General features: G+C 37.8%; 2 protein-coding genes across 3 annotated transcripts; both read left to right on the forward strand.

The window, feature by feature from the left end:
- Positions 1-753: 753 nt before the first annotated feature.
- inpp5ka (inositol polyphosphate-5-phosphatase Ka) lies at positions 754-16,844 on the forward strand. Of its 2 annotated transcripts, XM_063016753.1 has the most exons (14): positions 754-788; positions 3,450-3,531; positions 5,293-5,397; positions 6,120-6,228; positions 6,560-6,676; positions 7,062-7,237; positions 8,068-8,179; positions 8,280-8,389; positions 8,489-8,515; positions 10,395-10,614; positions 11,025-11,162; positions 15,090-15,173; positions 15,266-15,370; positions 16,081-16,844. In XM_063016753.1, the coding sequence occupies exons 2-14, from the start codon at positions 3,458-3,460 to the stop codon at positions 16,159-16,161; spliced, it is 1,458 nt and encodes a 485-aa protein (XP_062872823.1). In that variant the 5' UTR covers positions 754-788; positions 3,450-3,457; the 3' UTR covers positions 16,162-16,844. The 2 variants fall into 2 exon arrangements, with proteins under 2 accessions (XP_062872823.1, XP_062872824.1); XM_063016754.1 differs by lacking the exon at positions 8,489-8,515.
- A 735-nt stretch (positions 16,845-17,579) lies between these two features.
- On the forward strand, positions 17,580-24,800 carry tekt1 (tektin 1). The gene is made up of 8 exons (XM_063016763.1): positions 17,580-17,669; positions 18,656-18,849; positions 18,954-19,119; positions 19,745-19,873; positions 20,417-20,563; positions 21,681-21,906; positions 22,647-22,843; positions 24,550-24,800. Exons 2-8 carry the CDS (start codon positions 18,660-18,662, stop codon positions 24,707-24,709), a joined length of 1,215 nt encoding a protein of 404 aa, XP_062872833.1. The 5' UTR covers positions 17,580-17,669; positions 18,656-18,659; the 3' UTR covers positions 24,710-24,800.
- The last annotated feature ends 46 nt before the right edge of the window (positions 24,801-24,846 follow it).

Genomic DNA, 24,846 nt, shown 5'->3' on the forward strand with positions numbered 1-24,846 from the left:
CAAACCACTGTCTGAGTGGTGAAAACGCACATTATCCCATATTACAACATACTTGTTCAGATGGTCTCCATTTAGACCCCTCTCATTCTCAGGTATTATGTCCCTGTAAAGAGTGTCTAAAAAAGTCAGCAAATGTTGTGGTAAGAGTTGCTTGACTGATTTTGACAACTAGTTCAACATTTTTGTATGTAATGATTTAAGCAATGAAATGAGGACTATTAGTTTCATAGGGAATGACTATTCAGCATTCATAAGTATAGTTCATTTTGACTGACATGACATAAGCAAATGATGTTATAAAACAGCAGAGAAATGTATGGAAGCAATTGCAATTTGTTGGAATGAATAAGAAACTGCTACTATGATGTGCACAAATGACTAAATCTTGTGGAGGTTGAACTAACAGTTATGAGAATTTTAATTCTGATCAGAGAAATGCACCAAAGCAATTGAGAAAAACTGTAAACCGAGGAATCTTATAGCCGGACTCTTATTTTATGATTTAAAAAACATTATAAACCCCTTTTCACGACGTTCGGCTTGGGTAGTAGTAGAATAATAAATGTTTTTGTAGTATCACTAGAGTGCACTAGTTAGGGTGTACATCCCGTTATGTAATGCCACTGCGCAGTGCACTTGTATAGTGGATGAGGAGTGATTTGAAACAAGGCCTCCAGTTTTCCCGGTTGTAAACACAGTGGTGAAGCGGCTGCTGTGAGAGAGAGTTTGTTTTTCACGTCAAACAGCAGAGAGACTTTCTGCAGACACACATAAGGAAGTGAGTTCAGGTAATGCAAGTTAGATTTATATTAGTTTGTTTGTAATTATTTGCATTTTCTGTGCGTTTAAAGGATTTTCTTGGGGGTTAGTAATCAGACTCATCGTTTTCACTTTTATTTAGGTATAGATGTTTAAATGATGTAAATACTTGTGTAAAATGTATCAATAATTAAAACTATTTTATTATAGCATAATATATTTGTTTAATATAGTAAGTCTTTGCTTATTTCATTGTTAGTTTTTAGTTTGTTTTATTATTTCTTTCTATATTATAGCAATAAAGAACAGAGTACTAAATAAGGTCACGCCTATCATCATCCTCATTATTATTATTATTATTATTATTATTATTATTATTATCATTATTATTATTATTATTATTATTATTATTATTATTATTATTATTATTTCGTACATTTAATGATGCTTTTCCTGTAAGTGACACAAATATTACATATGATTGGTGCACTGTCGCCTCACAGCAAGAAGGTCCTGGGTTCGATCCCCAGGCGGGGCGGTCCGGATCCCTCTGTGTGGAGTTTGCATGTTCTCCCTGTGTCTGTGTGGGTTTCCTCCGGGAGCTCCGTTTTCCTCCCACAGTCCAAAAACATGCAGTCAGGTTAATTGGAGACACTGAAGTGCCCTATAGGTGAATGTGTGTGTGTGTGTGTGTGTGTGTGTGTGTGTATATATGTATGTACAGTAGTGTTCAAAATAATAGCAGTCCAACACCATTAACCTGATAAATCACTGTTTTTAGTAGAAATGCTATTTCTACATAGCAAAAAATTCACTTGAAAGTGTAGTAGAGTAATGAAAACAAAACAAACCCAACAATTAGGACATGCATCCCACTCATTCTGAGTAATCGAAGCATTGATTGAAAGGGGGTTGTTCAAAATAATAGCAGTGAGGAGTTCAATTGGTGAAGTCATTCATTCTGCAGAAGAACGAGTGTCAATTTTGGCCCTTATTTAAGGTAGGAGGGTGGCAAATGTTGCACAGGTTGGTCAAAGCACATTTCCTTCTGAAATACTGGGTAAAATGAGTTGTTCCAGACATTGTTCTGATGAACAGCGTACTTTGATTAAAAAGTTGATTGTAGAGGAAAAAACATACAGAGAAGTGCAGCAAATTATTGGCTGCTCAGCTAAAATGATCTCAAATGCCTTGAAGTGACAACCAAAACCTGAAAGATACGGAAAGAAGCGTGGAACTACTGTTCAATTGGATCGAAGATTAGCCAAAATAGCAAATACTCGGTCAATGATCACCTCCAGAAAGATCAAGGAACATCTAAATTTACCAGTGAGTACAGAAGATGATTAAATGAAGCCAATTTACCAGCAAGAACTCCTTGCAAAGTCCTGTTGTTAAGAAAAAGACGTGTCCTGAATGGGTTAACATTTGCCAAGGAACACATTGACTGGTCCAAAGAGAAATGGCTCAACATTTTGTGGACTGGTGAAAGCAAAATTGTTCTATTTGGGTCTAGTGGCCGTAGACAGTATGTCAGACGACCCCCAAGCACTGAATTCGAGCCAAAGTACACTGTGAAGACAGTAAAGCACGGTGGTACAAAACTATGATATGAGGATGTTTTTCATACCATGGTGTTACGTCTATTTATCACATATGAGGGATCATGGATCAATTTAAATATATCAGAATACTTGAGCAGATCATGTTGCCCTATGTCGAAAAAGAAATGCCCTTAAAATGGGTGTTTCAACATGACAATGACCCAAAACATCTTGGTTACAGACATACAAGATTGAGGTAATAGAGTGTCCAGTCCATTCCCTGACCTCAATCCCAGAGAGAACTTGTGGGCTGAAATCTGAAACTTGTTTTTTTGAGGCAAAACCCAAAATTGCAGAAGAACTGTGGAATGTAGTGTAATCATCCTGGACTGGAATACCTGTTCAGAGGTGCCAGAAGTTGGTGGACTCCATGCAACACAGATCTCGGAAACAATTGTTCTGCCACTAAATATTAGTTCAGTAATTTAAAGTAAAGTGAAACCTCAAACATTTTTTCATGTTATAGATACATTTTTTGAGTTTTTAATGAAAAATGCTGCACTGCTATTATTTTGAACAGCCCAATATTCATTTTTCTTAATTTACTGTAAATGATGAACACAAACTGACTAAATTTTGTTAATGTTTTGATTTAGAATAGAAAGTGTAGTATTTTCAGTGCATTTGCATTTATGGAAATAAAAGTTATTATAATGATTTTGTGCTTTATTCGCTTTTTTAAAATCACTGCTATTTTTTTGAACACCACTGTATGTGTGTTTGCCCTGTGATGGACTGGCACCCTGTCCAGGGTGTTACTGTGTGCCTTGCGCCCACTGAAAAAAACGCTAGATGGATAAGCGGTTAAGAAAGTGAGTAGGTGTAAGTACGGTAAATGCACAGGGACTAGTTTTAATTTACTAAGGGACTTAAGTAATTTAATCAGTACTTAATTAACAAGTACTATTTTTCATGTTTTACTTAAAGCACAAAAATATATTTTGTTTTAAATTAAATTTAAGTTGACACATCCTCTAAAGGACTTAAATATGTGTGCAATTTTTATTTAACTGCTGAATGTAACAGAAAAAACCCTTATGTCATATATTTTGCACAAATAGCATTTACCCACTGTGTGTTTGACAGATGATGAGATGGAGCAGGAGACATTGAACGCACTGAACTCTCTCAGTCTGGAGCAGACGAGTCACAATATCGACACATTCAGGTTTGATTCATAATTTCTTTAATTACCTTAATGATTAATGTCCAGCTCTGGTTCTGTATGCCTGTAAGATCAGAGTTGGCTTTCTGCAAATTTTTCTAAACAAGCAAGAATTAAAATAAACGCAGCTTATCTCATAATCAAAGTCCTACAGTTATGTCACATGTCTGTGTGCTGTTTTTTATATGGAACTTCTGTTGTTGCAAATCTTCACTCGTTTTTTAACAGAAACACAACAGTCTTTTATTCCACCTAAGTAAAAAGCTAGCGAAAAAGCAGGGGATTAGACCTTGGTTATTAGGTTTCTCAAGACACACACAACGTGAACAAGAGGATTAGATTCATGTCGTAACACACAGGGCTGTTCGTGGGAACACTGAACAGGGTCACATGCACCTTCTTTAACACAAGGGTCAACTTAAAGTAAAAGCCCCTATTACAGCCATTTTGTGTCCGTAAGGACATGGTCAGTTCAGCAGGTGATGCAGTAGAAACATGCATGCAAATGAACATGGCCACACCTGCTCAATTAACATATGACCGGTAAAGGTGGATGTTTTCTTGCTTGCAGACAAACTGAATTACACACAGCCTGAACAATAAGCAGTGCATGTGATCCCCAGCTAATCCCTAGTGCCAATAACAAAATGAAAAGTGTCTAACATAACAAATATGTTTGGAAAATTCACAAAGCTAATAAAAATATGCTGTAATTCATTACCTGTGTTTTTGTCATGTGTCAAATTTAGGACTCATTTTTGTGGGTCTGTTGCAGAGCATCATGCACTTGCATATTTATTATGTTCATTCCACTTACTGACATGTTTTAAGAGGTGGTAGAAAAGCAGACTGTGGACAATCACTTTATTTAATGTCTGTATTCACAGACAGCGTAATAAATCACAAATCAAGGTTCAAGTTCAGGTGGTTTTATTGTATACAAGTACATAGTGAAAATACAAGCTGCATAGTGAAATGAAACAATCAGGACCTTCAGGACCTTGGTGCAACACAGAACACAAGTCTAACCAATACAATACACAACAGTGCATGCAAAAACAGTGCAATAAATGCAAAGTATGAATAAGAGAGTTGGGCTCTGTGTAGGTCACTGGAATTACTTCCTTCTAATGTGAAAAGGAAGTTTGGGGGGTGGATTTACATTTATATTTTTAGCATTTAGCAGACGCTTTTATCCAGAGCGACTTACAGTACTGTGACAGTATATTGTCTGAGCAACTAAGGGTTCAGCAACCTTTTGATTACTAGTCTAGTACTAGGCTACAACTGCCTAGGGTGGATAGGTGGCACTGTGATGGATTGGCGTTCTAAAAGCCATGCTGACTTTGCAATGGTTAAAATGCTCTTGTTATTCGTCACACCTTTTCTGCACTTCAGCACAGTAAAAAAGTCAATTATGATCAGACTGTTGAAGCATTTAATTGTAGCTGTTGTTTTTTCTCTGGTTATAATAGCAGTCCAATTCCACAGGGCTTTTGGAATCCTGCGTTGATCCTGAAATGTTGTTTAATAGAATCTTAATAAAATAATGCAAATACAAACTGGCTCACTGTAACAGTTTTTAAATCGATCAGGCTGACTTAAAGTTTAGATTGTTAATGACAGGAGGTAAGCAGTGAGATTTTGCATGCATGTGGACAAAAAAAAAGAAATGGGGATATTAAGTTTGCACCCAGGTTAACTGAATGGTCTTTTTCTTTCCATAAATAATTAGCATATGTGTTCTGTATTTTTTCTCTCCAGGCTCCACATGGTCACATGGAATGTGGCCACAGCCGAGCCTCCTAATGATATCAGCTCTCTGCTACAGCTAAACTCCCCGAAGGAAGCGGATCTCTATGTGATAGGGTGGGTGCTTTGGTTTTTAGCCTCAAATGTGCATTCACAATAGTTTTAAACCTTTCAGTTCAGTGTGGAGGGCCAGAATTTTCCAACAACATTTATAATAAGCCAGTGGAACAGCTGTGTCAAAGGTGGATTTTCCTTGACATGCATCTGCACATTATACAGCCTTAACAACATCAATAAGCTTTAGTGTTTAACTATACCGCTGATAATGCACTACTGTGGCATACTATTAGTACAGCAGTGTGTGATTTGGGACACAGCTCACTTCAGTCACTGTTACTTTGACTACCTGAGACAGTGATTGGCTTAAAAATAAAAACGAAGCACCCAGATGACGCCTAATTAAAATGTCTGTTTAAAATGTTTAAGGCACAAACATCTCTGGCTCACTCACTCACATTTAGCAGCCGAATGCTTCTCCACATGCTGGAGCTGTTACCACTGTGGTTCTTTTAAATGTGTACCAGGTCAATGATAATGAGTCCTCGTTTCAATACGGACATTTCACTTCTACATTTTAAAAATAGAAAGCAGAAGCACTCGGGTGGCTCAGTGGTCCAATGCACTAGCTCACCACTGCTGCCAGTCAATGGATTTAAATGAGATATATTTTAATTTTATGAAAAGAAATGTACACATAACTGAGCCTGTAGTATGCTGTGCTAATGTATCTCATATAGAAACTAATTTAAAGTGCTGTCATTGTTCTGTGTATCTTTTAGTCTGCAAGAAGTGAAGGCAGCACCTCTGAAGTTTGTCAGTGATCTGGCCTTCGGGGATTCCTGGAGTTCCTTGTTCATGGACACGCTGGCTCCACTGGGTTATATCAAAGTAAGGTGTTTTGTGTAATTTGTAATTAATGTATATAATGTATATACAGTATTATAATAAATAAATATAATAACTTAAACAGGCTTCTGATGAGCAGATCAAAGCCACCTGGATGGGTCCGGTTTTGCAAGGCAGGAACACCCTACACAGCTTCAGCCATACTTTCCTCAGACAGAGCAAATCATGTCTGTATAGACACTAGGCTGGCCAATAGTACAGCAAACCCAAGTCTCAGCAGTGATGGGCTAGTGTAAGCACTACCTGTCACTCAAATTATGCTTATTATGCTTTGTAATAAATACACAAACTCCCACTTCTGTCCTTCGTGCAGGTTTCTTCTATTCGGATGCAGGGTCTGCTTTTGATGTTTTTTTCAAAGTTGGATCACGTCCCCTTCATCAGAGATATTCGGGCTGCGTACACACGTACTGGGATTTATGGATACTGGGTAAGTCTGTTAGATTAAAGGTTAATTCAGGTTACACGTGACTAGATCTGTCACATTACCAAAAATCTTAGGAGCTCCTACCAATACCAGTATAGTTGGCACATTTGTGGAATCAGTTAAATATTAAAGTAAGAAAAGAAATGGCAATGAATTTGTTAATCATGTAATAATTATTGAATACAAGAAACATGTAGCCTTTATGTATTTTAAAGTTAACAAAACAGCGCTATAAGCAGTTAACAGTCGTATTTATATGCATTTCCAGCTATGCTTCGTAACCATTGTCTATATTGGCCTGTTCCTTATTGGTTTTAGGATTCACTTTCACCTCTAGGTAAACATTGTGATGGCACGTGGAATATGTCTGTCAATCTTTCTTTCCCAGGGGAATAAAGGAGGGGTGAGCGTTCATCTGTCCTTCTATGGTCACACGCTCTGTTTCCTCAACTGTCATCTGACTCCTCACATGAATTATGCTTCTGAGAGAGTGGATGAATTCGAATACATCCTAAACACTCAGACCTTCGACGACAAAAACCCTCTTTCCATTTTAGATCACAAGTAGGTGCAAAGCATTGTGTTTATATAAGATGTATGAAAAATAGTCAACAATGAAGAGACATTTTATGGAGTTACAAATAGCTCAAATAATACTTAAAACAACAAATAATACTGGTTGGTAAATGTGTGTGTATATATATATATATATATATATATATATATATATATATATATATATATATATATATATATAAATTTTGCTGCCATGTAATCTTACACAAACAAATGCCTCAGTTAAGCAATAGTGGATATGCAGTATGATAACATGTGGCCTAAAGTAGCATGTAAACCCAGCAAAAACACATCAGTATCAGTGACGTATTTGTATTTTTGTTTGGGTGGAGTTCTCCCCCAGCTTGTGTCATAAACTGGGATTGCTTGGTTGATTAGTGGTGGTGGTGTCCAGTCTTTTCTTGTTAAGGGCCGCATAGAAAAAAAAGGAAACATCATGCCACGGCCTCTCCAATAAAATAAATATAAATAAATAGGCCTACTCGATTACTATAAATGACACCTTTTAATTTGAATGAGATTATTATACTCTGTCGTTAATGCAATTGTTTCCTGACAAATTAAACATACACACTTCCCTCTGAAATCAGTGAGACACCAGGAACAGTACAGGAACAGTAAAGCAGGTGTAACGTCGTTACCGTTTAGACTGGTTATATGTGATAGCGACACCCAGTGTTCAAACTAGGAATAACTTTTTTTCAGACCTTAGACCTGTGGGCCAGCTGTGTCTTCAAAAACATAAATAAATAAAACATTATTGTTATTGTTGTTAGGTAGTTTAAGCTCTTCTTCCACTAAGATCTTTCTGTTTTTAGGCTGGTCTTCTGGTTTGGAGACTTGAACTTTCGCATCGAGGACCATGGCATGCACTTTATTCGCAACTGTATCACAAGCCAGACTTTCAACTTGCTGTGGTCTAAGGAACAGGTAAATAATCAGACACGTTATGCCCTTACTGATGCAATAACTGTATGTTTTTTTGTTGTTTTTGCACTGTTCTGGTGTGTAATTGTTCTTGTCCCCTCAGCTGACTATGATGAAAAAGAAGGTTCCTAAACTGCAGCAATTTGAAGAAGGACCTCTTGATTTTCAGCCCACATATAAATTTGACTTGAACTCTGATAACTATGATTCCAGGTAGGTGTATTTCTGGGTGTCTTGTTGAAGACAGTTAATGTCAGTATTTTGTGTTGATTCTCTCTGGTTACTCAGGTTTGTTCTTTTTTACCCTTGCAGGGTACAGAGCGCTTGGTTTGGTCTTATGTAAGAGCTAAACTACTTTATAAGCTCTCTCTGATCAGTCCTATTTATTCTGTACCTCTCTTAAATCCCAATCTAGCTACATTAATTCATATTATACCATGGCCTAGCAAAATGCCTATTTCTGGTTTGTAAGCAGATAAAGATGTTTTATACCAGAACAGCTCTCATATGATTCCAGTTGTAAATCAATGCACCTGACCGAACTTAACCATGCTGGAAAGTAGTATTTACGACATGCTGAAATTACAGTGATGTTTTATTTGCATTAGAAATCACGTTGCTGGCACTCAGCTGTATTGCAGCGGTAAAACATGCTAGCACACCAGATCTGACATCTCAAACTCATGAATCGAATCTCAGCTCTGCTTCATGCACCTATATAGACAATGTTTGGCTCGTCTGTTTGGGTAGGGATTTCAGGAGGGGATTCCTCATAACTGATCCTCATAACGACCTCTGCTGGCTAATCGAGGGTGTCTGCACAATAAGACGGGGTATAACTGAGATCAGTGCGTGACTCTTCAAACTTGATACTGATCCCCATATAAACCAGCCTCGTGCAGGTAAAAAAAAAAAACGGTCACGGCTCTTCTCAGTCAGGAGTGGAGGTCAGCAGCGGTAGAGGAAGCAAAATGCAATCACGTAATTGGATACAATTAGACTGAAAGGAAAATTGTGGGACAATCATGTTGCTTTCGTGTCAATTTACTACAATAAAAAAGTGTGTGATTGATTTTATCATCAGTTAGATTTGGCTGGATCAGTATAAAACCTGAAGGAAATGAAAGTCAGCTTAATTAGCAAATACAGCAATAAAGATAGAATAGAGCCAGAACAAGAGAAGCTTGTGGAAATTGACTTTACAACAGACTGTGCTACATTCCTAATAGCCTCATTTAAACTTTATATTCTTATATTGTTTATATATTACAATAAGACAAAAATGCTAATTAACGAGGCAAGAATTATTTGTGGGTTACAGTGTGTAAAAATGACATGAAGAAGCAAACTATAACAGAACCTTGATTTTAACATGTTGGTAAGTGGCCATGGTATAAATAACACCCATCAGACAGTCCTTTTACGTGGAAATAACAGACTAGTCTGTTATTTTCTTATCACAGGACACTTCACTGGATGTTATCTTTTACGTAACACAATTCACATAGTCTAGTGTACAGACTTTCATCCTTATAACATTTCTCTGCTAACATTCTCATGTAGTCCTTAATGAATCTGTAATTTGATTAATATTAATTAATATTAATTTTATTAATACTAATATTAATTTAATCCACATCACACCATTTGTAAATATAGGTGTTGCTTATAAGCTTTATCATGTCAGTTAGGGAAATGCAACAGAGTAAATTATTAAAATGATTATGGATATTATTTATGATTCAAAACTTAAAGTCTGATAATATTGTTTGGTTTACAGACATCATATTGTGCTAATAAAACCAGAATACATGTACAACATGTGTTGCTGGATTGTAACGTCAATGTTTAGCAACAGCTAACATTGTTAAAGTGTAAAGTGCTTACACGAAACTTGTAAGTTTCTAATTAGTGATCAGTTATCCAGCCTTTTAGCTATGTGCTAACATTACATACATGCTGTATTATCAGTTTTTTTATCAGTTTAGCTGCCTAAATCTAGGTGTCTAAAGCTTGGGATGTGTTTAAGAGAATCACAGATCTAATTGCTGCTTCTACAATGTATTGAAAAAGGTAGATTAGATTAGATTAGATTGCAGATTAATGGGTAAAATGATATCCTTTAAAAAAGGACCATACAACCATAAACCAAATCATTAAAAATCAGGAACAGTCTTACAACTCACTCTTTTTTGTTTATTCTCCTGTGACTGATCAGTGGGAAGAAGCGGAAGCCAGCATGGTGTGATCGAATTCTGTGGCGAGTGAAGCCTAAAACAACACCCGAGGGAGCTAACACAGAGCCTGATGGTCACGATGTAGATCAGAAGCAATTAGAGGATGAGTATCCGCTAAAAGTAGTGCAGGATTTGTACACCAGCAAGATGGAATACAGCATCAGTGACCATAAGCCTGTCATTGGCATCTTCAGACTGGAGGTGATACTGACCTTGTATTTTTCTGTTAATAAAATATCTTTTTTTTCTGCTTGGAAAGAAAAGTGGGCCCAGTATAGTATGTATGATGTAGTCAGAAGCCCAAGTACAAAACCAATTGGCTGATGAGCAGCAATTTGAGAACCACTTATGAGAAAATACTGTAATCAATTGCAGGACTTTGGTCATCAACCATATTCCCCCCTCTGACATAGCCAAACATGTCTGTGTGGATGCCTTGCCGGCCAGTAATGGTTAACTAGCTGTGTAACCCAAGCATGCTACAGATTCAGTATATAGAAAATACTTTAAAAACTGCTAAAGTATTTCTTCAAGTTATATTTGACATGACCATGTGCTGTATCTAAATTTAATTACATTGAATTTTATATTGTTTGACTTTAACCTCTCAGCTGAGGAAGATGTACGAGTCTCCACTGGTGCGTCTGAGAGCTGAAGGTGACTGGAGTGCAGATCTGGATGGTGTGGTGACTTGCAGCCAACTGCAGCCATTTTCATCTAGTGCCTGGGACTGGATCGGTCTTTATAAGGTCAGGCTTAATCTCTACTTTTATTGAATGTTAATAGAAACATCTTCATAGACATTGTATATTTTATTAAGAAAGGGATTATCCACATACAAATACAGTTGTAAATGCACCCAAAGTCCTTTAAAATTATTGCACCAATAGGTCTTTACTGATGATAGATAATAGACAATCATCATACTCCTGCAAATCATTAACCCATAATTCATTAATCAATTAAAAGATGTTTCCTACTTTATTGACGCATTTAGCTTTGAAATCTAAAGTAATGAAGAAAAGGCAACAATTCTAAACAACATAAAGAGTAAAAACTAAAATAATTACAACATAATTAGACCCCTGGTTTAATACTTTATACTGACAACTTATGGAACAGATGGTTAGTAATCAAAACCGACACACTTGATGTCACATGTTCAGCCTGGTGTATAATCTGAAAGATGCTTTGTACCTGAGCCAGTTTTCTCTGCTAAAAAAAAGAAAGCACATATGTGCATCTGCAATCTGCACACAAACATTTAGAATAATAAGAAAACTGGTCAGATAAAAGATTGGCATCAGTTAAGGTTTGCACTTATGTTTGTTTATTAGGATTTAAATGTCATGTTTTACACTTTGGTTACATTCATTACACAAGATTCATCAGTTCACAAGGTTATACCGAACACAGTCTTGGACAATTTAGTATCTCCAATTCACCTCACTTGTACGTCTTTGGACTGTGGGAGGAAACCGGAGCACCCGGAGTAAACCCACGCAGACACGGGGAGAATATGCAAACTCCACACAGAAAGGACCGACCCACCTGGGGATCGAACCCAGGACCTTCTTGCTGTGAGGTGACAGTGCTACCCACTTAGCCACCGTGCCGCCCGTTTGCACTTATGATGATGATGTATGAAGGTTAAGGCACCACATTATGCTGCTGATTCTATGCAAACATTATTTAGGCATTTCATGTAACCATAGCAAACTTGAAAAACTGATGTACCCGGAGCACCCGGAGTAAACCCACGCAGACACGGGGAGAATATGCAAACTCCACACAGAAAGGACCGACCCACCTGGGGATCGAACCCAGGACCTTCTTGCTGTGAGGTGACAGTGCTACCCACTTAGCCACCGTGCCGCCCGTTTGCACTTATGATGATGATGTATGAAGGTTAAGGCACCACATTATGCTGCTGATTCTATGCAAACATTATTAGGCATTTAGGCATTTCATGTAACCATAGCAAACTTGAAAAACTGATGTACCATACTGATGTACCCATTTTAAATTTAATCCGTTTGGCAAAAAAACAAAATCTGGAGGTTTTAACAAAACAACCAAACATTAAGCCAAAATAAGTCAGGACTGATTTCAAAACAACAAGGCAAAATACGGTTTTGCCAAAAGAAATGCCAGATTAAACCACCATGCTGAATTATTTGCTTCTGCAGATATTTTGCCAATAACGGCTTTCAAACAAAGTCCTGATGCCAGCTCAGCTCATTAAGGGGCTCTGTAACAGCAAGAGCTTATACTTTGTGTTTAGTTTTAAGTTTGGTCACCCCTGGTCAAATTTTATTGATTTAAAACACAATATCTGCAGCAAACTATTAAAAAATATATAATTCCTGCCATAACAATTTTAGTTTTGCAAAATAAGAATAAGACTATAAGAACCATTTTAGAAGCTTTAGCTCATGTTTTTTTAAGATGGATTTGTATGTTAAGATGTATCTGCACATATTTAGTCAAATGTATTTATGTTCCAGTGCAACATTTTCTGTGCTACTGGCTGACACACAAGCTTATGTATTGAAAAAAAAATCACCCTAACACCTTAACATGCTCAGCTGTGTTTTTTTTAATGCTGCTCTAGTTGTTTTTGCTTACTCAAACATTTACTTATGTACTGATGTCTCAGGGAAGGTTTCCCTATGTTGACTCCATGCAGGTCTTGTTATTTTTGTTTGCTGCAGGTGACGTGTTTACTTATTTTTACTTCTTTTCAAAAAATGTTGGCCAGGGCTGCCCAGACTTTAGTTTGGTTTGGTTTATGTGACACTGCTGCCCTGTGAGAATATGAGTCCCTATTGTGGCATGCAAAGTCATATTTCTCTATGAGGCAAACATATTTTGCATAGAACACTTGGAAACAAAGACACCATGGGAAGTTGGTTGTCAATTATTATCAGCTGATTTGCATATAATGCACAATTGGATATCTATAGGGTTTGCCACACTGTGACAGAAGATGCATGAAAATGCAGGTCACAGTATATACAGTGTATCACAAAAGTGAGTACACCCCTCACATTTCTGCAGATATTTAAGTATATCTTTTCATGGGACAACACTGACAAAATGACACTTTGAGACAATGAAAAGTAGTCTGTGTGCAGCTTATATAACAGTGTAAATTTATTCTTCCCTCAAAATAACTCAATATACAGCCATTAATGTCTAAACCACCGGCAACAAAAGTGAGTACACCCCTAAGAGACTACACCCCTAAATGTCCAAATTGAGCACTGCTTGTCATTTTCCCTCCAAAATGTCATGTGATTTGTTAGTGTTACTAGGTCTCAGGTGTGCATAGGGAGCAGGTGTGTTCAATTTAGTAGTACAGCTCTCACACTCTCTCATACTGGTCACTGAAAGTTCCAACATGGCACCTCATGGCAAAGAACTCTCTGAGGATCTTAAAAGACGAATTGTTGCGCTACATGAAGATGGCCAAGGCTACAAGAAGATTGCCAACACCCTGAAACTGAGCTGCAGCACAGTGGCCAAGATCATCCAGCATTTTAAAAGAGCAGGGTCCACTCAGAACAGACCTCGCGTTGGTCGTCCAAAGAAGCTGAGTGCACGTGCTCAGCGTCACATCCAACTGCTGTCTTTGAAAGATAGGTGCAGGAGTGCTGTCAGCATTGCTGCAGAGATTGAAAAGGTGGGGGGTCAGCCTGTCAGTGCTCAGACCATACGCCGCACACTACATCAAATTGGTCTGCATGGCTGTCACCCCAGAAGGAAGCCTCTTCTGAAGTCTCTACACAAGAAAGCCCGCAAACAGTTTGCTGAAGACATGTCAACAAAGGACATGGATTACTGGAACCATGTACTATGGTCTGATGAGACCAATATTAATTTGTTTGGTTCAGATGGTCTCAAGCATGTGTGGCGGCAATCAGGTGAGGAGTACAAAGATAAGTGTGTCATGCCTACAGTCAAGCATGGTGGTGGGAATGCCATGGTCTGGGGATGCATGAGTGCAGCAAGTGTTGGGGAGTTACATTTCATTGAGGGACACATGAACTCCAATATGTACTGTGAAATACTGAGCAGAGCATGATCCCCTCCCTCCAGAAACTGGGTCGCAGGGCAGTGTTCCAGCATGATAATGACTCCAAACACACCTCTAAGACGACCACTGCTTTATTGAAGAGGCTGAGGGTAAAGGTGATGGACTGGCCAAGCATGTCTCCAGACCTAAACCCAATAGAACATCTTTGGGGCATCCTCAAGCGGAAGGTGGAGGAGCGCAAAGTCTCGAATATCCGCCAGCTCCGTGATGTCGTCATGGAGGAGTGAAAAAGCATTCCAGTGGCAACCTGTGAAGCTCTGGTAAACTCCATGCCCAGGAGAGTTAAGGCAGTTCTGGGAAATAATGGTGGCCACACAAAATATTGACACTTCAGGAACTTTCACTAAGGGGTGTACTCACTTTTGTTGCCGGTGGTTTAGACATTAATGGCTGTATATTGAGTTATTTTGAGGGAAGAATAAATTTACACTGTTATATAAGCTGCACACAGACTACTTTTCATTGTGTCAAAGTGTCATTTTGTTAGTGTTGTCAAATGAAAAGATATACTTAAATATCTGCAGAAATGTGAGGGGTGTACTCACTTTTGTGATACACTGTATATGTGTCCCCACAGGTTGGATTCCAGAGCATTTCTGACTATATCACCTACACCTGGGTAAAGGATGACCTGGTGGCCTTCAACAATGAGCTCATACAGGTAATATAAACTCATACAGGTAATATTAAGTCCGATGTCATTGTAAACCTGTTACACAAAATCATGTTCCTGTTCTTGATCTGTTTACACAGGTTTACATTAACAAGGAGGGGATTCCAGTGCTAGGAGGAGAGTGTGTACTCTGCTACTACAGCAGCAACCTGCAATGCATTGTGGGCATTAGTCAACCTTTTAAGGTGAGTTTGTTAAGTAATATCATAACATGAACAATTTTTTGGACACAACAATCACAAACTAAGTTTGATGTGTGTGGCTTTGCAACTGAGCTTTACTTGCCTTAAGATTTGCTGCAGGTGGCAGCTCTAGCAGAGCAGATATTTGATTAACTGGTATGTCGCCTCTTATGAGCAAGCTCTGTTAAATGTCACTGAGCTCTGCTGTACCAGTTTCACTGAACTATTCATTCACAAAAGATTGTGTTACTGTTTATGAATGTAGCAAGTGTTTCCATAGTACATTTTTTATATTCAGTAACTAACAATGAACTTGTGTTCTAAAACAACTGGAATTTTACATTGTATGTTTGGGGCGGCACGGTGGCTCAGTGGGTAGCACTGTCACCTGACAGCAAGAAGGTCCTGGGTTCGAACCCAGGGTGGGCCGGTCCGGGTCCTGTCTGTGTGGAGTTTGCATGTTCTCCCCGTGTCTGCGTGGGTTTTCTCCGGAAGCTCCGGTTTCCTCCCACAGTCCAAAGACATGCAGTGAGGTGAACTGGAGACACTAAATTGTCCATGACTGTGTTTGACATTAATAAACTTGTGAACTGATGAATCTTGTGTAACTAGTGACTACCTGTCCTGTCATGAATGTAACCAAAATGTGTAAAACATGACGGTAAAATCCTAAGAAAAACATTGTATGTTTGTGGCTGTTAAATGTATTACAGGTTAATGAATCTCAAGCTGCAATTGAAGAAGGATTTTTGCCTGAGAATATAAATGGACTTGACCAGACATTGACCAGTTAAATCTGCGTGTGCTCCTTTCTTTTAAACTGTTCTATGTTGGATGCCTCAGAAAACATCACCTTTTGGGTCCAGTTCTTGCTGTTGCAACTTTTTACCAGATCTTTTTGTTCACACTTATTATTCTTATAATTATTTTTCCTCAGACATTTCAGTAAGCTCTATAAGCAGAGTTTTTTTTTTTTTTTTTTCAGATTTATTGCCATTGTTACATTTTAATGTTGATAATGTTGTTTGTTCATAACATTTTTTTTATTTCTTTAGTTTAATTCTGGTAATATACTAGTTTAGTGTCATCAGTGTTATTATATATTTGATCTGATTTAAATCTGTACTGTTACAAAAGGTTTTATGAAGAATGTAGGTCATTTACACTGATATCCATAACAGATTTTTTAGTTTATTTTTGATGTCATGTATTTCTTGTATGTACATAATAATAATTTAAACATAAATCTTTAGCTTATGTTGTGTCTATTAAATATTTATAAAGCCTGATATACACACAATGCCAGTTCAATTATGTTTATGTAACCTGTGTAATGTTTTAATATGCAGCACACAGATTTATTTACAATATTATACAAAAGTGTGGAAAATGTCACTTTTTACTGACTGTATCAACCAAGACCTCTTTTGTAATTATGCACACGTGCATAGCAACATGATAAAATTAAGTCTGTCTCATGCAAATAAAGATATTTTGTTTTGCTTATTGCACTTATTTGCACAGTGAAGTCTGAGGATATTTACGGGGTCTGTGAATTTTGGACCCCTTATTATTATTATTGCTTCACTACAACCTACAATGCCAAGACTTTCCAAACCCCAATGTTTTGTTAGTAAAGCTTTTATTGCAGCTCTTTTTTAACCAGGCTAGTCTTGAGTTAAAACAAGCTTTAGATGTAAACACACATATAGCCAAAAATATGTAGCCAAAACAATCGGTAATATGAAGTTGACACCCCCTCACCTCATCAGTCATAATTGTAAGTTGCTTTGGATAAAAGTGTCTGCTAAATACTGCATACACCGATCAGGCATAACATTATGACCACCTCCTTGTTTCAACACACATTGTCCATTTTATCAGCTCCACTTACTTGAAGAACAGGGTGAAAGCAGGTTAAAAAGTATGTAGAGAAACAGATGGACTACAGTCAGTAATTGTAGAACTACAAAGTGCTTCTATATGGTAAGTGGAGCTGATAAAATGGACAGTGAGTGTAAAAACAAGGAGGTGGTTTTAAGGTTATGGCTGATCGGTGTATATAAGAATTCATTTTATTTGTACAAAGTGTCCAGAAACGAAGGAAATTCCTGGTTCCATCTCTTTCGCTACTCTGTGCCCACTTGTGATTGACACGGTGTTGCTGCGGCAACCGTTTGTTGCCCCGCCCCGAGACTGTCTCTGACCGTCATGTTGCTAAGGTAACCGTTTGTTTACTTTGAGTAAAAGAGCGATCCTACAGTAATCCTACTAACTGACCTGGAGTATTTTATTTATTCAGGTAAGATAGTTTAATCTTTATAAGCTTGTATATTGAGCTTATTTTCTCCAGTATATTATTGTTAATTTATTGCAAAACTGAAGACTTATAATATAAACTCACAGTGTTATGTGATCTATCCCTACTAGGCATAAAACAAGTAAACCTAAACTCTTTTAATTCCACATTTTGGTCTGTGTGTAATATGTTTAATTTTAACATAAAAAGGTTTAGAAAAAGTAATTGGTTACCCAGTTACTAGTGAAAGCATTACATGAATGCTTGCTTTAACAACAAACAACCAATAATGATAAAAAAAAAAACCTAAATGAATTTATTTTAATCTGTTAATGCTTTTCTATTTCGTATATTTAATGTAACTTAACATATGGATATGAAAAAGTAAAAAAAAAGTTTTCTATTTTTTTTTCAACATTTTTAAATAAAGAATTTAGCTAGCCAGCATATTAGATTACTATAGGCTGAAGCTGAAAAGCTGTGTCTGATTGATTATTACTTACAACCTGAACAAACATTCAGAACAAGATGGAATAGTATGTAAAATGCTAATAAAACAAAGGCTGTAAATTGCACTGGTTTTGACCAGTGTTTAATTAAAACCAGTGCAATACACTATCCTAATTGGATGCCTACAGCACGTTTGAAATATTGTCCTAATGTATAAGCTGTATTGAATCACACAGAGGTGTTTCATCATGGTACTAAACTGGTATTTCTGTAGATATTGTCATAAAGAATGTTATAAAAAACGTTATGCATCAGCATTTCTAAATAGCCCAGTTGTGCAGGATCAACGTGCATTTAGCTGTGTTTGTGAAACAAGAGCTGTTTTATATGTTTCAGCATCAATTATTTAAAAGGTAGTAAGTACTGCCTTTTCAAAAGGAACCTTGGACTGATTACAGGTTTCTATTCTGAATGTGTTTAAATAATTTCTGTTTGGTTGCTGGTTAACGCTGCCTATAAACTGATCTGTATTTGCACAGAGCAATGTCTCGAGTGTTAGAAGCACCTCCAAAGTTTCTCCCCTCCGAGTGGAAGCATGCAAACCAAGTGCATTGCCGGAGTGCAGAGGCTGAACGATCCCGCTCTGAACGACTCAGTGCAGAGTGCAAAAGACTGATAGAGGAGAGTGAGAAATCAGTCAAACACATGCAGCAGGACGCCAACAACAGGCTGGGTATTTCCCTAGTACAGTTATACAGGAAAAGCTATTTGATATTTTTAATAGAGCTGCTGTGTCACTCTGTCTCACATTTGTTATTCCTCTGTTATTCCTCCCAGAGCAGAGAGTTAAAGACATTAAGTTCTGGAAGCAGGAGCTGGAGCAGAAGCTGCAGGAAATTGTGCAGGAGATCGAGGTACTGCTCACCTTTAAGAACAGAGTAGAGACGGCTCTGGAGAGCTGCTCTGAGCCTCTTCAAGCCACTCTGAACTGTCTGAATGAGAGGTGAGAAACACTTGCCTTTAATACTGCCTTTAGTAATAAGAGATGCTAAGCGCTAAGAACCATTCTCCAGAGGGTTTATAACAAGTATTGGGTCTGTTGAGGCCTACATGGCTATATGGCTATATTGAGACTTCAGGTCAAATTGGATTTTTTTTTTCTACACTGCAAGTTACATTTGACCAAATCTGATTTGTCTGTTCTTACCATAGTCACTTTTGCTCCTCTAGCCAGCTTGTTTGCTATTGAAACAATACAGTTACCATTGAAACCAAGCAGGAGCGAAAGTGACAAAAATATGAACAGACAGACCACATACAAATGTGGCCTGAATTCTTGAAGTTGAATTTATTGTCTTTTAGACTGTAATCAAACCTGATTTGAACTGTGTTTCTGGACAAAATTTTAAAAGACTTAAAAGACTTAATAGAGAAGAAACATAAATATAAACTGGACCCCCAACAGCAGTAAAAAAAGAAACTACATTTGAAAAAAAATATTTTTGAGTTACAAGATACCCAAGTTTCTGACTTGTTTCTGAACATTTCCCTTTATGATGTTTTCTTAAATAGCATTTTTTATGTACCAAAAATACTTATGTGTAAACACTGCCATTCTTGTCCCACAGACAGAAGAGGGTAGCAGTAGACCTGGTGAGTGATGAAGTAGAGAAGGAATTGTTGAAGGAGAAAGAATTGGTTGAGGGAGTAATGACTCTCCTGCAGCGCACTCTGGAGCAGATCGTCGAGCAGATTAGGTGCGCTGAGAAGCCCATTAACATGTTTCAACAGGATGAAGTTTAATTTTCCATCCTAGTGTTATTTAATCAACCATGTTCACACGCAGGTTACATTATGTATGTAGAATTTTATGATTGTGGTTATGGTACTGGATTTTTTAAAAGATTAAGGGGTTTAAGTTCCACCACCACCACCAAGCTACCACATGTAAAGTGTGTACATTTACTGCCTGTTGCTTATCTGTTGTTGTAGAGTATAGAGAAGTCTCACTGTACGTACAGCTACAAACAAAAACTACAGAACAAAAACATATTATGATTAATAGATAGCACATATAGATGAGCTACAGGCAGTAATTGTATATTGTAATCTATAGAGTGCATAAATATGAAAAGCATACCTAATTAGTTAGTGTATCTAGAAGGTGGGTGTACCTAATAAATGAATTTTTTATATTGTGTTATTAATATATTCTTACCGAATCATTTTTACATTTAAAATTATGTATAAATAAAACATGGGGAGATTTGAATATTTCTGTTTGATCACTCTGCTTTCAGACTTAATCGTTCAGCCAAGTACTACCTGGAGAAAGATCTGCGGGATAAATTTCAGGCAGAACGCATTGATGATTTCTGCTCTATGCTCAGCAGCACCTCAGCTAGTCTTGAGGAACAGATTAGATCAGCACAGTTCACTGAAACAGGGTAAGGACATGGATCGAAGAAGACTTGGTATTTACTATGAAAAGTGTCCTTTGTCCTAGTTTGATTTGAAACAATAATTCTAGTGTCATACAGATATGCAGGATCATATGCAAATGATACAGGATATGCAAATCATACAGGAGAATGGGTACAAGTTACATTGAGCATGGCATGATGCTAAACAAACTGGATTGCGTTTTTTTTAAACTGCTGATTTTCAGGGATTCACATGCACACCAGTCTCTAGGATAACAAAATCAACCCAGTATTTGACATGTAGGAACTAATTAAAGTTAGCAGGAAGGCCAGATAACTCAAACAACCACACTGTGAAAGAAAGAAAACATCTCACACAACACACTTTAGAGGGATTGGCTACAACAGCAAAAGACAACAGCGAGTTTCACTTCTATCAGCCAAAAACAGCAGTGTAAGTCTACAGTGGGCACATGCTCACCAAACCTGGACAGTTTAATATTTTTAAATCCTTTCCTGGTCAGATGAATTCTGGTTTCAGTTGCAAATTGCAGATAGTAACAACTGCATGAATCCAAATACCAAGCTGCCTTGTGTGAGCAGTGTAGACTAGTGGAGGTGCAATTTTGTCATAAATGTCTTTTTGGTGCACATTGCACACGTTAATACCAAGTATAGTCACAGTTTACCTGAATTTCTATCAGATGTGGTAAGATGTGGTATTTTGGGTTTGCATTATGACGCAGCAGATAGAGTGGGTGTATAGTGGTTCCAAAGCTCACCTCAGTTCACTGTGTGTAAAGCACTGTCTGGTCCATGTTGATATTTTTATCAGGTACTTCTGTTACCTCCCACGGCCCAAACATTTAGAAGGTGGATTGGATTCTCTAAATTGCCAAATTTGCCAAAGTCTAAGGTGTAGGAGTAAAAAGTAAGTGAATATGTGTGTGGTACCTTGCAATGGATTAGCACCTTGTCCACTGTGTACTCCTGCCTTGTGCCCAATGCACAAGGACCCATTGCAACCCTGATCAGGGTTAATAAAACTATCAAGCTTAAACTAAAACATGGCATTATTGTTTTCCTGTGCTTGTTATTATCAAACTTTCTCATGACCAGTATATACTATGCCCATTGATAGACTGGCAGTGACTCCACAGGAGTGGGAAACGTTTTCCGACAGGAACATCTGCAAGGCAGAGAAAGAAAGGAACAACTCAAAGTCTCTGCGGTCACTGGTGGACAACCTGCTGGAACAAACAGCAGCCGACATGAGGAGACAGCATGAAGCAACTGGCGCTGCCATGGCACTGCGCATAGAGGAGACTAGAACTGCCAAATCACAGCTGGAAGAACAGCTGCAGAAGGTGCCCACAGACCTGCATGCTATCAATCTTTTAAGACAGTTATTTGGATTATTATTATTACTTATTTAAATTTGTTTCAAAGCCACGTTTTCTTTGGAATATATTGCATTTTTATCCCAGTGTAGCCAAAAAAAGGGTGAAAAAAAAAATAAACAAACAGATTCTGGTTTTTATTGCATTTTACAAAACATGCCAACTTTTTTTTAGAAATGGGGTTTGTACATGTATGCCCTGAGCATTTTTAGGGTCAGTCCCTTCACACAAACAAAACCAACATGCCAACAAAAGACAAAACTCGGACAATGCCTATTTGTTTTTACTCTTCAACTTGATTAAGACATAGTAGTAGTTTGTAGTTTGTACAATTGTGAGCTTACCACACTGCTTGTAACATCAGTCCCAGAGATCCGGGGGTTCAAATCTCAGGATGGGCTCATAAATACAGAGGGTGCATGGCATTATGTAAATGTGCCATTAGCCAAATGCGTCCCAAATCAGATAAAAAGGAGGGTAGTGTCAGGAAGGGCATCCAGCATATAAAAACTGTCCCAAATTAAATATTTTGGATGAACAATCTATTATGCAACCCCTAATAGGAGCAGCTGAAAAGAATTATTAAAAAAGCAAACTATTTAACAAACATCTCTTGCCTGTTTGGCTACATTTGCTTTACAGTCTATGTGCATGATTATGCTTTGATCATAACTGTCAGTATAATTTACTTTCTCTATCCTTTAAAGCTGCTTGTGGAGATATCAAGCCAAGAACAGAACATAGAGGCTTTAAAAGTGGCTTTGGCTGATAAGGAAGGGCCGCTAAATGTGGCTCAGACCCGGCTACATGCCCGCAGACAGAGACCCAGTGTGGAGCTCTGCTATGACCCGGTTCAAACACGCCTGCTGTCTGAAGTGCAAGAGCTCACAGGTCACATCTCCAGGTATTTAACTACACTGTGGTTATGAGTGTGTAGTGTGGTAGCGCAGCAGTAGCCAACAGTGTGTATTCCATTCACCCTCCAAATCCTGTCCAACTGATTCTATTGTTCTCTTAAACAAATAGTCTTGCCAAAAATAACATTCGTCTATTAACTAGAACAAGACCTCAAACTGTGGCCATGTGCTAGCCAACCTAAGCTAAATTTTCTCTGCCTCATATTTCCTGTGTAATTTACTTTAACTGTATAAATATGTATTTAGAGTTTTTACATAAATAAAAAGTATGTTTCATAAGCAAAAATAAAAAATATGCAAAACAAGAACACCATTTGATTGGGAAAAATAGACACCATAAAATAATAAGTTTGTTATTACTAATGTAATAACATTAGTTTGTTTCAAGTTGTTATGGCCTCCTAATTCCTCATTAGCGATTGTGATTGACTGCAGCTGGTGACTGCTGTCCTCCCATATAAATAAGGCTGTCCTAATCCAAGACTGCAGGTCTGCCATGCGTTAAAAGCCGCTGGTAAATGGGTAACGCAGACAAGCGAGCTTTAAATTGCCATGATCTTGGAAGACAGCAAAGATTGCAGTTCATTAAAGTTACCATAAATTAGCAGCTTCTAAAACACAGATGTCCACATCAACAGTCAAGCAAGTGTTACATCTTACAGAAGCTGCCATGATACAAAGTTTTGCTAAAGCTTGCTTTAAAAATAAGTGGCAAGCCCTAGTACTAGTCTTGCTTTGGTTTGTTGTAACGAATTGGGTTAGATGAGACAAGAGGGGGCGGACACACACACAGAGATGTTTACACTGATTTAATAATAACAAAAGATGAGACAAGGTTACACAAGACAGGTTTGAACAAGACAACACACACACAAACTATGCTAAATGCTAATCTAACTGCTAACACCAATCGCTGACATGAAACATAAAAACCTGTGCTAATGCTAAACACATTAAACCTATGCTAATGCCAAATGCTAATACAGAAAACAAGAACCTAAACATGAACTAGTCAACTAGAGGTTCAAACCAAATTCCAAAAGCAAACTGACTGATCCACAGCTGCTCCCTTAAATGCCCTGAGCATTACCTGCAACTCGGAGCAGCTGTGGATCATTAGCATCATTGACCAATCAGAATGAGGAGGCGTAGACAAACAAAAGCCTCCTCAACCACGTGTTCCTGGAGAGAGGGGCGTGGCACACGAACAAACTCCAGGAGCAGAGGTCCGATTTGTGACATTTGTTAATAAGGCTTGTAGATGTACTGTATCATTATTTAATGTAAATTAAACTACTTATGTAGTAAACTTAGGGTCATCTAGTCAAATTTTCCTAGTAAGTAAGTGATTGTGAGTGAGTGATTTACAAGCCGAGTTCATAAGGAGCTTTGCAAATAAAAACAACAGAATTATTATAAAAGTTTTATGATATGTTGAGTAGTATTTAACAAGACAGCTCTGAATGTACAACTGGCTCTGTAACAAGTAGCACATGGATCATTTACATATGGAAGTGTGTATGATGATGCATATTCAAGGTTCAGATCTAGATCATTTTTTGATGCATTTTACATGTAGCTTATGACGGTTTACCAATATTTGATTTGTTGTTTTATAAACTGTAGTTTCTGTGTTAAACAGCAGGTGAATTATTGAGTCGAAACCCACACACTGTTCGTCTTTGTGCCTCAGGTTAATGGAGGGTCTAGCTGAGTCTGAGATGGAGCTTAAAGCACTGGCCCGAAACCAGCTGCTCCTGGAGGAGGAGATCGAGGTCAAATCAAACTCGCTCTACATAGACGAGGTGATCTGCACCCAGCTCCTCCAGCCGATTACCATTCAAAACTATTAAATCGGTCCAAAAGGATCTGGGAGGCTGGAGAGTCTGGAGTTGTGTGGTTGTCGGTTGACTATTTGTGGAAATAAACCATGTGGGAAAGATACATGAACGTGTCTTGTTTTTCTTCTAATCCAGGGCAAAGTAAATGT

Source organism: Trichomycterus rosablanca, chromosome 20, assembly GCF_030014385.1.
Source record: "Trichomycterus rosablanca isolate fTriRos1 chromosome 20, fTriRos1.hap1, whole genome shotgun sequence".
NCBI lineage: Eukaryota > Metazoa > Chordata > Actinopteri > Siluriformes > Trichomycteridae > Trichomycterus > Trichomycterus rosablanca.